The sequence below is a fragment of the Ambystoma mexicanum genome, chromosome 1p (genome assembly GCF_040938575.1).
Source record: "Ambystoma mexicanum isolate Mex_15411 chromosome 1p, UKY_AmexF1_1, whole genome shotgun sequence".
NCBI lineage: Eukaryota > Metazoa > Chordata > Amphibia > Caudata > Ambystomatidae > Ambystoma > Ambystoma mexicanum.
Genome location: NC_090921.1, coordinates 193,906,087 through 193,920,596, shown reverse-complemented (window position 1 = coordinate 193,920,596; position 14,510 = coordinate 193,906,087). Strand labels below are relative to the sequence as shown.

The 14,510-nt window shown below is 48.1% G+C and overlaps 1 protein-coding gene across 1 annotated transcript in view; it reads left to right on the top strand.

Annotated features, from left to right (window-relative positions):
* LOC138464096 (extracellular calcium-sensing receptor-like) overlaps nt 1-14,510 on the top strand; it is a 114,801-nt gene that overhangs the window by 62,771 nt on the left and 37,520 nt on the right. Inside the window, exon 4 of the mRNA XM_069607215.1 lies at nt 7,845-8,061. Within this exon, the coding sequence (XP_069463316.1) occupies nt 7,845-8,061 (217 nt within the window). The remainder of the gene's footprint in view (nt 1-7,844; nt 8,062-14,510) is intronic.

Here is a 14,510-nt window from a genome sequence, read left to right as displayed (position 1 = left end):
AGAGATTTTGTTTCCGGTTCCTGGGTTTCCAGAAGCTGTTTACAAGTGAGGAAGGAAGCTTCCTCCAAGGCTTTACACCCCCCTTCCCTTTGTGCCTCCTCCCTGGGAACCGGTGAGTTATCGGGGTGCTGCCCCCGTCATTGTTCTGGAGCACCAGGTCCAGAGTTGGGTGCGTTCTGCGCCGGCACGCCCATCTGAGGGTTCTGCTGAGCCCTCAGTATGTGACCCAGATCCCGCGCCATGTTTTGAACCTGGCGCTCTAACTTGGAAACCCGCTCAGGCTGATACGGGGCCCTGTTTTCTCCCCTGGGCTGATCCCGGGAAGGGTAGCTGTCCCTCCTCTGGTAATACCCCGGGTTGGGAAGATTTGGGTACCCCTCCACCCTTGGCCTCCCCTCTCCCGGATTCAGTGGTCTGGGCTCAGGGAATTGGGGAAAGAAGGATGGATGGTTTTGGGGCTGAAAGTCGGGTGGATATCTGGGGAAAAAGTTCTGCCCAGGGTTTGGTAAATTTCTGCCCTCCTGTGGGAAGTTTGGAGGGAAGTTCCCTGTGTTAGGTGCTTGGCTGGATCCCCCCCCTTGGGCTGGAGGAGTCCACACATAACCCAGGATGGGTCGATTTCCCTTGTAACGAGGACTTACATAATCAGGAGAGCGAGGGACCCCATTTGTGGGGCTGCCTCCTTGGCTCCCTGTCTGTGACTGACCCGAGGACCTCCTGGGCCTAGCATTATTAGGTGCAGGTAGGTTTTTAGGCCCCCCCATCTCCAAATCCAAAACGGGGGTGACCTTTACCTCTGCCACCTTGGCAGCAGCAGGGGTGCTGTTGGCTTTGGGGTTTTTCTGGGCATTACTTTTGCTATCTATCGGTTTCTGCACCTCATAGATCCGGGTAGCCTGTTCAATGACCCAGTCTAAAGATCTTTTCTCGTGAAAATCCCTCACGAGCTGGGTCATGATATATTTGGGCAAGGCATGGAAAAACGTATTAATAAATTCCCTGCTATCCGTGCGCACCCTTCTTGTGGTCTGTGCAAAAGCCCGCTTTAACTCCTGCACAAATTCTTGTGGGGCCTGATCCTCCCCACATTGCAAATTGTAGGCTGCCTTGCGAGCCTCTAGAGGATTTCTGTGAACAGAAAAATGTTTGAAGATGGCCGCCTTATAGGTGGACCATCTTAAATGATTTTGGTCCTCCAGCCCCGCAAAGAAACTGGAGTATTCCGGGGAGAAGGTCCACTTTACATATTGAATACAGCTTTGGCTGTCCTTCAAATGGAAAGTCTCCATCATTTGTTCAAACAACTCTAAGTGCTCCCAAACAGAATACTTAGCATTCTTATGGTAAGGCGTGATGACGCTCCTGATCGCCTTAATCTGCTTTAAGGGGTCCTTAAGCAAGGCCCTTTTTGCCTTATTGGCCTTTTTGGTTCGGGTAACCCTTGTCCATTCGTCCTCGGACTCAGAGGCACTGCTCCCAGAGGTTCCCGTCTGTTCTTCCAGGTTTTCCCGGATTCTGCGAGCCTGGGAATGGCTGGCAGAATGTGGGGACCTGGTCTCCTGTGTCCTGCGCAGTTCAGAGGAGTCTTCAGATTCCTCCTTGCTGCCAGGATTTGATGGGTACCCCCTCCACTGACCTAACTGGGCAGAGGTTTTCAGGATGCCCTTAATGGGCCTACTCTCCTGGGGTTCCCCACTGAACTGTACTGTACTTGGGTGCCCATACCCGGATGCCCACCCCTCCATTCCTGAGTGGTACTGGCCTATGAGCCCCATACTCTTAGCTGGATAGTAATCTGCCATCCCTGTGGCCCTGTGCTCATGTGCGCCAGGGGACATGGGGGTGGTAGAGTCCAGGGACTGGGGGAGATGAAGGCCCCTGGTGTTAGGGCTCCTGCGGTTATGGTCAGGAGTCTCTCTTTCCCAGCGGACCTCATCTCTATCCGCCCCTGCTCCCTGTTGCAATGCAAGAGCCTGCATTTGTGCTTTCAGTTCCTCTGTTAAGGCCTTACTCGACTCTATCAGTTTCTCCTGCATCGCTACCTGTTGCTGGAGCCTCTCATTGTGCTGGCAGAGAGCCTCATTTTCCCTCTGTACTTCCTGGTTGGTCCTGGAGAAATGGGCCAGTCTTTGCTGCAGGAGGGTTACCTCCTGAGCTGTGTCCCTATTGGCCTGCTCCTTTCTTGCTAGAGCATCCTCCACCCTCCTGGTGTGCTCTAGCAAGTTCTGGTGTTCTTTTTGGAGGTCACCCAGTCCCTGGTGGGCCAGGTGATTTTCTTCCATTTTTCTTTTTAAATGGCAGACTTCCTGGCCTAAGGTATCCCTTTCCTGACTAAGAGCCTGCATCTGTGCCGCCAGGTCGTCCCTTTGCCTTTGGAAGGCACCAGCATTCTGGCGCTCCTGATCAAACTCTGCCTGGGTATCCAGGTCTTTCAGAATCAGTTTATTGCTCTCTGCCTTCTCTCTATCTAGGTGGCTTTGCAGGGTGACTACCTGCTCAGCACATGCCCTATTGAAGTCTAGCTGTTGCTCCAGCTTTTTCTGGCTTTGCAGTAGGGAGTCCAAACCTTCTTGGTGTTCCTTCTGCAAGGCCAGAAATCTGGTATCCTGTTCTGACTTTTCCTTTTGCAGCACATCCATATCCTCCTTCATTTTAGTGATGTACAGTCTGCTGTCATTTTCTGACTCCTGGCTCCTCTGCAGCCTCTGCTCAGAAGAGACCAGGTCAGATTGGACCTTCTCTAACACCATCTGTTGCCTATTTGCCAGATTTTGGCTTTCAGCACATCTATCCTGCATGTCTCCCATATATAGGTACAGGTATGCTGCTATCCTGGCAATCTTATTGTGTTCCTCTTTGGCTTTAGGAGCCATATATAGTTCACTCAGGGCCACATGTAATGGACCCTGATCTCTCCATAAGTCTGACCCTGTTTCAGTGACCTGTCGCGTGATGGCCTGCAACCAGGCATCCTGGCCCTGCTCAACCCATTCACCTCTCACAAATAGTTTATGTAAGAAGTGCTCTCTGGCTATTTTCATATCTACCAAGGTCGTCATTCTAGAGATTGGTCTCTGTCCTGACTTACAGAAGTTAGTATTTTATTTTTGCAGAACAGAACTTTTCTTGGAATGTCCCTTTTGAGGAATGCTTCACAGCGTAATGCAGCGTGGTGATCCGACCGGATGTATGTATCCCGTCAGTTAGCACACTGTATTAAGCTGCACAAGTGGTAAATCTAACCCAACGTCTCGGCTCGAGCCCCCACTTTGTAAGAGGATTCAATTCAACACTACAGCTAAGTCAATGCCTAGTCTGGGATACTGAATGGAAACCCTTATTGATATATCTTTATGTCCAGTTCATGCGTTCTGGATGACTACCCCTATATAACACCCCTCTCTTGGAATCCCCCTGACCCCACTGAGCCAAGAAGTAGTTCTGTTTTGCAAGTTAAAAGGTTTATTTGATAATTTAAACAATAGATATATAGATCACACTTTATAATAAATTAATAATTGAATATCACACTTAATCTAATATGATAAATATTAACAACGGAGAATCTGGCACTAACACGCTTCTCTATAATCAATAAGGAGTTGACATGAAATGGATAAGGTAGCACACGGGTGAATAGGAACAAAAGAAGAAGGTGGTACAGAATGCTTTATGTAAGCTCAGGTGGATGCAATATTCAATGAATGCAGTACAGAAAATACTCAATATGATTTCACCCAAACAATGTAATCACTTTTCTCTGGCTATTCACTCCCCCCCTCTTTATGCAATGCAAGGAAATGGGAGGAAAACACACAGTTCTCAGAAATGCAATCAAATGTGATTCAGTTCACCGCAGCAAGCTTAGACAACAGAAGTTTGAAAACACAGGCCCAAATTGCTTTGATATGTGCTGGCAATTCAGTGAAAAGTATGCTAAAATGCTTTTAATTCCCTTTCAGAGGTTCAGGGTGAGTGGTATCTAGTTAATATTAGCTCAGGCTCACTCTTGCAATGATTCAGGAATGATTAGCAGGTTAAACGAATTTCTGGCAAATGGAAGGCAAGCAGCAGCTGTTTTTACACGAGGAGAAATTTGCAAATCGCGGTAAAATTCACGGATGCGTGTTCCGCGATTGCGGTAAAACTATAAGGGGTAGGAAGGTGGTTCTTGGTGCGATTCAAAGCTAAGATTCTAAGCTTTCAAATGAAAGTTACTGCAAGTCTCTAGCACAAAGGGTCGCGGAGATATGAGCGATTTAGTGAAGGTCGTTTTTCAGATTTGAAATTTTAAAAGCTCAAAATGACAAGTGCAGCTTGCAACTAGAAAATGACAAGTGACAGCTTTGCAAATGGCAGGTGACAGTTAGGAGACAGTTCTACTTAGATTAAAATAGGATTGAATTATATTATTTTAACTAAGAGATTGGTTCTGCACAGTTTTGCTATGTACTCACACTATATTCTTGAGTGAAATGGGCCTCGCCATGGATCTGGTCAGGTTTTAGACTCGCCTCTGGTCTGGTCTCTTAGTTCTGGATAGATTGAAGTCTCTAGTTTGGCTTTCTGGAGGTTGATGAATTTAAAGTCTGGATCTCTGGATGTTGTATGGTCCGGCAGAGCGCGTTGCAGCAAATGGAATTGAAGCTCCCTATCTGTCCTGTCTGTCTGCTTTTATGTGTTTTGAGAGTGGGTGGGTATGTTGGTCATAACTAAACTTGCCCCTCTCACTTGTCATTGGTCAAATTTCTATTCCTCACTTGATTGGCGAAGCTAAGTTGTGTCAGAGTGATGTCATTTTATGGCTTGCAGATAGGACACTCCTCTGTCAGATTGCACACATTCTATATTTGATAACAAAAGACATATTTCACAGTTACACAGTTGCTTGAAATTACATATACATGGTGTGGCTGAATTTAGCCATGTCTCTGTCCAAATCTGTTGTTTCTAAGAGCTTGCATTCAGAAATGGCACATAATTGACTTTTTAACTGATTTTGCAATTCCGGACATTGACCCAAATTTACACACACGTGCGCAGGGAGTATGGACATTAACTGATGAAGTTTCAGATTTTTAACATGCATACATTTAGAGTAATATCCACTTTTCCGCTAACACCCCCCTGAACATACCACCGGTTCTAAAAACCTCTTAAACTGTGGGCAGAAAAATCACATGAATTATGGTATCATTTATAAAATTTTCACATGTCCGCTCTATGAATGATCCATCTTTTTAAAGTTATGTTCTGGCTCCAAAGGGGTGTGGTTTCCTCTCAGCACAAGGTAGAAATACTGGTTTATCCAGTTCTGCCAAGCCAGCTTCTGTCTCCAGTTTCTCCCCCTCCCAGTTTCTGCCAAGAGGAAGCTACATTTTACGACCGCTGTAATAAAACCTTTGCCTGAGTCAAGACAGGCTTTGTTCAGAGCTCCTGTAGAGCACAGGTAATTCAATTATCAGATAGGTGGCATATCCTTAGTGTGAGCAGCAAAAGGGCAGCTAGGCCTGGGAACACAGCTGTGACTCAAGTTTCACTCCTGATGGGGGTAGTTGCCAGGCAAATTGGAATCTCTTTAAGCTGTCATTTCTGTTCCCCAGTTTCTGCATTCAAATAAAACTAAACATTTTCACATATGCAGCTAGAAGGCTGATTCTAAGTTTAAAACTATGGCATTTCAACAGTTACAAAGGCATGTGACACCAAACATAGGTCACTCATTTAATCTAAACATTTTCGATTTTAGTGTCTTTAAATCCAGTGCAACTTAAACTGCTGACTCCATAGCTCAGCCAGTTTTGTTATAAACATTGTTCTGGGCTCTTCATTTCCCAGATTTTGTAGGCACACAAAACTCCATTCTGCCAAATGTCTGCTGGTGTTCAGTGAATATTTTGCACATATTGTAATGTTTGAAAATAGGCATTTTGAGCCTGCCTTCAGAGAAACACAGGGTGGTTTTAAACTGCCGGCTTTTGGATAGTGGTGAGTACTGGTACTGCACCCATTTTTGGGATTTAACAAATGAATTCCCCACAATTCTAAGTTGCATTTGGCAATCAGCATTGCCATTCCCAATGGTTTCAGACTACTGTGCGGGTAGTCCAATGGTGGTTTTAAAGCGCTTTGAAGCTAACCGGCGCTACTGTTTTTCCTTTGGCAACCCATTTCCCTCATGGCAACCCGGCCTTTCATTCTCGCACTGGTGGGTGGCAAGTGAGGCAACCATTTTGGTGTGCGCACAAACTGCGCAGCTTTCCTGGATTTCGGCGCACATGTGGGTTTTCCGCCATCTTGAATTTTCTAAGCCCACAGCACCAAATGTTGTGGCATGATAGCTTAAACGTGGGTCAGGACACCCAACAGTGTCCTATGGGACCCTAATCGGAATGGTAATTTACCGTCTCTTTTCCACCTGTAATATCCTGGTAATACCAGGATATTGGGCCGCAGAGATGGTAAGGGCAGTTTGCTGTACACCCCTCCCCTGTAATACCCATGGGATACTGGGAAACTTTTAATGAGGGCCTATAGTCTTGGTCACATGGAAGCACTGGCTAAATATGATCCTTTTTTTACATCATGTAGTATTTTTTATGTACCACGTGCCGCACTGATAATTTCTCAGTATTAGAAAAACAGGAAATATATCAAATTCTGCCTGTTTTACTGTCACTGTCATTCTTGTAATGTGGTGCTAAGCGTGCGCAAGTGGTGTGCAACATGCATTGCAAGCTAAAAATCAGGATTAGACAAGTGGAGAACGGTTTTAGAGGGTGTGCACAATCAATTCAGGGATCCTGGGAGTGTGTCTGTGTGTGTGTGGGGGAGGGGGATGTCGCAGGTCACAGGGATGTCCACCAATACTGGTATTGCAAGGACACCCCTATGTCAACGAGCGGGAAAGCACAAGAGCTGAAGCAAATAGAGAGGTTGTCCTTGGAAGTTCAAAGTTCAGCAAAGTCAAAGATAAATCAAAGCAGATAAACATCTTTCGAGAGAACTTTTTAAAAATGTTTATTAAAAGAACAGTTTTTCATTTTAAATTTGAAAGTGCCACCCTACCTTTCCAGCTGCCTCTGCTTCCTGTTCGGGTTTTACTCCTATGCAGAGCGATCTGTTTCTCCCCAGTTAGGTTCGCCCTGGAAAAATGATACAACGTCCTTTCATCGTGGGATGTTTTTTCACAGGTTTTTTTGCTGCAATTTCCCATCAAATCTTTTAGGGGGGTTAGTAAATTATATACATGGGGTGTGTGTTCTTGGGAATAAATACAAACAAAAGAAAATGCAGGGGGTTGGGGGAACCCCCTCAAAACTAATTGAAAAAAAATTGATGGTTTTTTCGTAAAGAAAATTGCGGTAAAAAACCCTGCGAAAAAACAACCCGTGATGAAATGACATGGATCAGGAAAAATCCCATACATACAGGTGTGGATATGGTGCATGGACAGAACTCCCTGTCAGAATCATCCAAGCTTGGCAGAAAGGCTGTCACCTGACTGTAGGATGATGGGTAGTGATAGAAGTGTGCCAAAAAAGTAGTGGAACTGTGACTCCAGCAGGGGACAGAGTGAGAAGGAAAGGAGCAAAGTGCACCACATTTTGAAGGGTTGCAGTCATGCTGGTTGACAGCCAATTGAGTTGAAATAAATTTCAGTTCGGCTGCAACTGGTATCCGGTGCAAAAAGTACTAGAGCTGTTAACAGTACAATATAAATGTAGTGGACACAGCTCCCGACCGTTCCCACTCACTGATGACGGGCGTGCTTTACCAAGCTTATCTTGGCAAACTTTGGGCCCCGAGATCTGATCTTTCCCTCTACTTCTTTCCACATTCAGCTCCTTCACTACTTGAAGACCCTCCGCTTGCAAAGAAGAACCGAGGCCGCGTTGTTCTTTGATGACCATGGAAACCCGCCCGCCTTGTACGATATTGTAAACTGGCAAAGGGGTCAAGGGGGCACCCTCATGCCTGTGATGGTTGGAAGCTACGATGCCAGCGCCCTTCCAGGGGAAGTGCTCACCATCAATGCCAGCCTTCTCTTGTGGGCTGCAGGTAAAACAAAGGTATTGATTCCATAGCTAATTCAATTCAGTTATGCTTGTGTTTCATCAGATCATGGCTGCAAATAGATGGTAGAATGTTAGTATAAAAACATGAATATTTCAAATACTGTTCTACTTTCATCAGGCTGTAACAGATATCTCGCGGTCCTAAAATGCTCCGATTACTTGCCAGTAATTTTCATTAGGCTGAGTCTTACTCTTCCTTGCCTTAGGGCCTCATTACGAGTTGAACAGCAAAAGAAAAAAGTGGCAGTAATAACTGACAGAATTACCCCCACTTTTTTAACCTTTCACTAAATTACAGGTCATAGAAACAGGCACTAATTCAGTAATTCTGCGGTGGAAATTATCCCCAAAAAAGACAATCCCCTGTATAACAATCTGAAATACCACTGAAATACCACGAAAACACGCAGTAATCCCTCCAGAAATACAGTGCAGGTACCTCCACCTAATAGTAGGAGGTAAAAGCATCCAGGTGATCAAAATGAATCCAGAAGTTCCAATAATTGCTACTACAAGGGTATTTAAGGCCCACACCTTCCACACACTTCCAAGCAACATGCAGCCTCACGCAAGACACGCAGACATGAATTATGGCATCCACAAACTCATTGAGCTCCAGCGGAATTCAAGGTCACAGCTGGGAAGGATACAGGCACCACAAAGGTGGAGGAGATGTGTATTGAGGAGGCCAGCCACACCTTGTGTCCATCATTCCCCCTGGTCACTCAATGACGAACAATTGTTCACACTGTATCGCCTGAACAGGCACACCATTGCAGACTTTCTGACTGCGATTGACGTAGACCTTCAGAGAGCCATCATCATCAGAACTGCCATCAAACTGCCAGCTGAAGCTGCTGTCTTTCCTTCACTTCTGTGCCACGGGCACGTTCCAAAACACACTGTTGGGATGCTGCTACATGGCATGTCCCAGCCAACAGTCTCCAAAGTGCTGGAGCAAGTGTTGGATGCACTCATGACACATGCCCATCAGCATATTTTTCTGCCCACCATCCAGGCCCAGGTGCATGCTGAAAAGGCACGGTTCTATTCCATTGGCCAGTTTCCCAACGTTATAGCAGCACTGAACTGTAAACATGTGGCATTAGTGCCCCTCCGCAGGCACGGGAGCTGGTATATCGGAACTGGAAACAGCTGAAGCCGGTGCCTGGCCTCCACTTCTATGCCAGTGGCCCATTCCAGCCCACTGTTGGGATGCTACATAATATATGTGATGCTGGAAATGCATCAGAGGGACAGGGCCTCTGAATCCTTGTCCTTTACTGCTGTTTATCGTGTGTTCTGTCGTGTTTTCTGCCCAGGAGTCCATGTGGGACTCCTGGCAGTGCAGCTCTCTCTTTTGGTTTGGTGAACAGACCCATGGGATACCCTTATGGCACCCATGGGTAGGGGTACAACCCTGTGCCCCTAGTGTATGTTTTTGGGCACCTGTGGGTGGCCCACAGAGCAGGGTATGGGCTGGTGGCAGCTCCATGCTGAATTTGACAGGTGCTCTGGGTGTCCTCCATTTTGGGATACCCAGGCCCTGCCATTGGGATCAGTTGATTCCTGATAGAAAACAAGATGGCACCTGTGGCCTCTTGCTTTCTATTGCCTGTTATCTTGTTTTTCCCAAAGTCCTGGGAAGCCCTGACTCTGTCCCTTCCCCCTGACTGGCTGTTGGGTGGAAGGTCCATATATGGTGTTGTTGTGAAGGCCCAGCTAGACTGACTGGAGCCTTCCCATTGACTGTATGTTGTGGGTACCTCCTGTGGGTGGGACCTGGGTGAATGGAGTGGGTGACCAATATACACTCCTTGTTGTGGTTGTCTGGTTTCTGGCATGTGAGACAAAGACTGAGACAGCCCTGCCCAAAACTGGCCTGAATGCAGTGTGTAGTGTTGAATGGCTGGGTACTTGCCCCAATCCACATTCCTTGTTGTGAGTGTCTGAAAGGGAGGAGTGTGGCCTGAATGCACTGTGTGCCTGATTGGCTGACTGACTGCATGAATGCCCTTCTGTGTGATTGGCTGCTGTGTGTGTGCCAGCAGTGTGGATGAGAGACAGGATAGTATATCTGGGGACCTCTCACCACTGGAAATTGTTCAGAAGCGTCCATAAGCTGAGTCTCCACTCAAGAGTAACTGGAACTGCTGACCCTCGACGCCCAGCTGGAAGAAGAAGACTTGCTGCTGCATTTGCTTCGACAGATCTGAAGGTTGCCGAATTCGTCGAGGACTGATCCGAGAGAGGACCTGGCTAGGCGCCCTCTTCCCGTGCTCCGAGGGACCATCGAGCACCGCTGAACTTTCGCCGAAGCTCCCTGGACGCCAGACCATCGAAAGGCTGCCGACCGGAGAAGGGGACTGCCGAGGAGAACGAAGTAAAGCACCCGGACCTCGACGCCGTCGAAGTCCATCGCCGTCGACCAGGGTTCGCAGGTCTGTGTAACCGCTGGAGGCCCGTCGAAGTTGTGTTGCCCAGCCGTGGGAACCACTTGACGCCGTGCCGCCGACGACCGGAGCCGTCCGCTCCTTGCCTAAGAACATTTGACTCGAAGGACTCCCTCGTCCGCATCGTCGACCGCTTTTGTCCTGCCGGAGAAAGTCGAGGACGACCAACGCGCCGAGGAGAATCCGCCGGTGGGTTTCCCGCCACCTCACGACTCCAAAGACTTGAGCGACTTGACGCCCTTGCTGGGCCACCGTCATTCACAATCTTTGCGGTCCAGAACTAGTGTCGCCGAGGTGCCCCGCACGCCTCTTCCTCTCAGGACGCCAACGTCTCGACGCCGACGAGCACCGCTCGGATCGAAGCCTGCCGCCTCATCGATGCCGTTCTACCCTGTTTGTTGTCGGACGTTCGACGCCCCGTGTCTCCCGCTTGAAAGGGAAGGCATTCAAGAAAGGCCGTCGATTCCCCGACACCGAACACTGAGTTCCTCGACGCTTCTCGACGCCTCTCGACGATCCGTGACTCCTGCTTTAAAGGGGGTCATTCAAGAAGGATCTGTCGACGCCTCCTCGAAGAACTCGACTCCACCAGGTACATTGGGGGGGTAAAAACATTGTAGGAGAGAATAAGACTATTGAACAATATATGGACAGGGCTTGTGTTATATCTCTTTATTTTACAGGTTGCCCAGGTGGGGGGATCTCCACACAGAACTGTGTCCAGTAGCAAGGGCCAGTCTTCTGCCTATTGTTTCAACCATCTGTTATCTCTCCTCTCTCTATTGTTGGTTTCCTTCTTATTGATCTGCGTGCCATTTTTACAGTATTATGAATGCACTTTAATAAGGTCTAATATTAGTGGTACCACTTTAGAATTATAGATATTTACCATTATTGATTTTCCTGAGCACAAAGTGCGTTGTTGTGATAAGTGTACATAACCCTTGAATATTAATTATATAAAGACTGTGTTTTCAGTAATACAGTGTGTGGACATTCCTTTGTGGGGGTTTGGGGGTACACTGTACTTAAGAACCAGCCTGCATCACCTCCTGAGAAGCTAGGCCTTGATTGCTCGTCCATAGCTACCATAATAGAGAATCTTGGCTGGGGTCCTCTGTGCCTCTCCTCTACCATATAGAGAGCAGAAGTACAGACCCCCTCACCGGTCTTGACAAGCTGGTGGCAGCGGTGGGATGCTTATGGTTTTAAGACTCAGTGTATAACCGTGCCACTTACAAAATATCCGCACTTTATTAGATTAAGGTTTGGGTGTGTTCCAAATAACTGCATTACAAGCAATGGAGTCCATTGCGAATGGTAAATTGACTAGGATGAGTTTAGAGGCTCTCCAGAGTGCTTGTGAAGCCAGGGAGTTAGACTTTGTGGATAAGTCTAGGGCTGAGCTGATAGCTGCCCTGGTGGACTACCAGACTGATGGTGAAACTCTCGATGAAGGGGGGGATGCAACCAGTGAGGACTCTGCCCCTGGGGTTGTCGCTGAATCTGTTTCTGGGAATGCCGCCATTCCTGCTGCCTCTGTTCCGAACCCCAGCAATTCCATGGAACTTGAGTTATTAAGGATGAAGTTAGCCTTTGAATATCGCAAGTTGGAAATAGAAGCTGAGCTTAAGAAAGAGGAGCTGGCACAGCAAGTGGAACTCAAGAATAGGGATCTTGCGCTCAAAGAAAAGGACACTGAATGTCAGAGAATCCAGTTAGAGAAAGCTCGAGTGGAGACTTCAGCTAAACCAATTGAGAGTGGCAGGTCCCCAGCCACCAAGTTTATGAAAGATTTGGGTGGTGTGTTTTTGGAGGGTTCAGATATCCTCCAATGGATTGAAGCGTTTGAAATGGCTTGTGCAATTCATGATGTGGATAAAAGAGATTGGGCTAAGTGTTTGTTAAGCAGAGTGCCTCAAACTGGATATGACTGTATTCTGAAGCTGAGTGTGGAAGAAAGGGGTCAGTATGAGTGTATGAAGTCTGCTTTAATTGCCAAGTTTGGCAAGACACCTACCCAATACCTTAAAAGGTTCAGGGATTTTAAGAAACGAGAGAATATGTCTTGGGTTGACTGGGTGAGTGCTGCGCACATGAACATGATGGGGTGGATTGACGGGTGCAAGGTGAAAACTTTTGCTGAATTATCCCACCTGTTGTTTTTTGAGCATTTTTCTGAAGCCTGTTCACCAGAGCTGCGTCAGTATGTTGCTGACCAGAACATTTTGGACCCCTTTAAGCTAGCTAGGTTGGCTGACAAGTGGGTCTCCCACCGGGTGTCCCCTAAGGACTCCAGTGGGAAGGACAAGGACAAAGAAAAGGGGACCTCTCAGAAAGCTGAGGAGACCCAAAAGCAATCACAGTCGGGTAAACCAAAACCTTCCTCTCCTAAGACACAAAAACCTAGTGGGGATAAGTCATCTGTGGGTGGGAATAAGAGTAGTAGTCCACCTGCTGCAAAGCAGGCTCCCAGTGGTTCCAGTACTGTACCTCGCACTCCTAGCACTTGTTGGGATTGTGGGGCTCTGGACCACAGAAGGGGTGACTCCAAGTGTAAAGGTAAGGCACTTGGAGTACAGGCTGTCAGCCTGAGCTACCCTTACCCCATGTCTGAGGTGGAGGCCACTGTCCTCCCCTCCTCTACAGGAATCAACTTTGGTGCTCCTGTAGAGATTTCCTTAGTGTCCCTTGGGGCCTGGTACCAGTACGCAGAAGTACTGGCGACTATCCCGCAGAACACCCGTAAATTTTTGAGAAGTGTCCTCTTGAATGGCCAGCCTTCTACTGGTTTGAGAGACACTGGGGCAAGCATGACAGTGGTGGACAGGACCCTGCTCAGGCCAGAGGACTATGTCAGTGCTCCTCTGAGAACCACCAGGTTAGCTGGTGGGCCTCCCAAATTATCGCCTGTAGCCTTAGTCACACTCATGATTGGAGACAAGACAGCAAAGCTTCCTGTCCTGGTTCAGGACAATGTCCCTGCTAACATTTTGTTAGGAAATGATCTAGTAGAGTTGGGGTTGATCTCGGATGGTCTCCCCATGACTGTGGCTGCGGTCACTAGGTCACAGGTGACACCGGGTCTGGCTGTGAGTCAGGTACCCGAGCCAAAGGCGAGGCCTAAGGCAAGACGAAGGAAGACCAAGAAGGCCACCTCTGTGGGGGGAACACCTTCTCTTCCTGCTGTTCCGACAGCACCCATTGGGATCCATGCTCCGGACGGGCTGGGTCCAGTGAAAAACCCAAACTCAACTCCTGAGGGAGAAGAGACAGAAAACTCTCCTGTGGGAGAGGTTCTCAACCCGGAGGATCATCTCGACCTTCAATGCTTGTTAGCTGAAGGGGGACCCTCCCGGGCAGACTTCTGTAAAGGACAGAGAGAGTGCCACTCTGTCGAGGGTCTGAGGAAACAGGCCCTGTCCCAGGCACAAGGTGAAGTGCCTAGGACATTCAAGATTTATTGGGAGGGTGAGCTCCTTGTTAGTGAGCCCACTAAGCCTGAACCTGGTGCCCTCAAGAGGTTGGTGGTACCCCAGGTTTACAGGCCCTTCCTACTGCAGTTGGCGCATGAGGTGCCCTTGGCTGGTCATCTTGGTACCAAGAAGACTAAGCAGAGGCTCTCTGCCCACTTCTACTGGCCCCAGATGGGAGTAGAAGTGGAGTCCCACTGCAGGACCTGCCCAACTTGTCAGTTGTCTGGCAAGACTGGAGGCAGGGTCATTGCCCCACTGCAGCCATTGCCAGTGGTTGGCACACCGTTCGAGAGGGTGGGCATCGACATTGTCGGTCCCCTGGACCCTCCCACTTCCGGTGGACATCGGTTCATCCTGGTCTTCGTTGATCATGCCACCAGGTACCCTGAGGCTATACCCCTTCGGACTATTACTGCCAAGGTGGTTGCCAGGGCTCTCCTGGGCATTTTTACCCGTGTTGGATTCCCCAAGGAGGTTGTCTCTGACAGAGGATCCAACTTCAT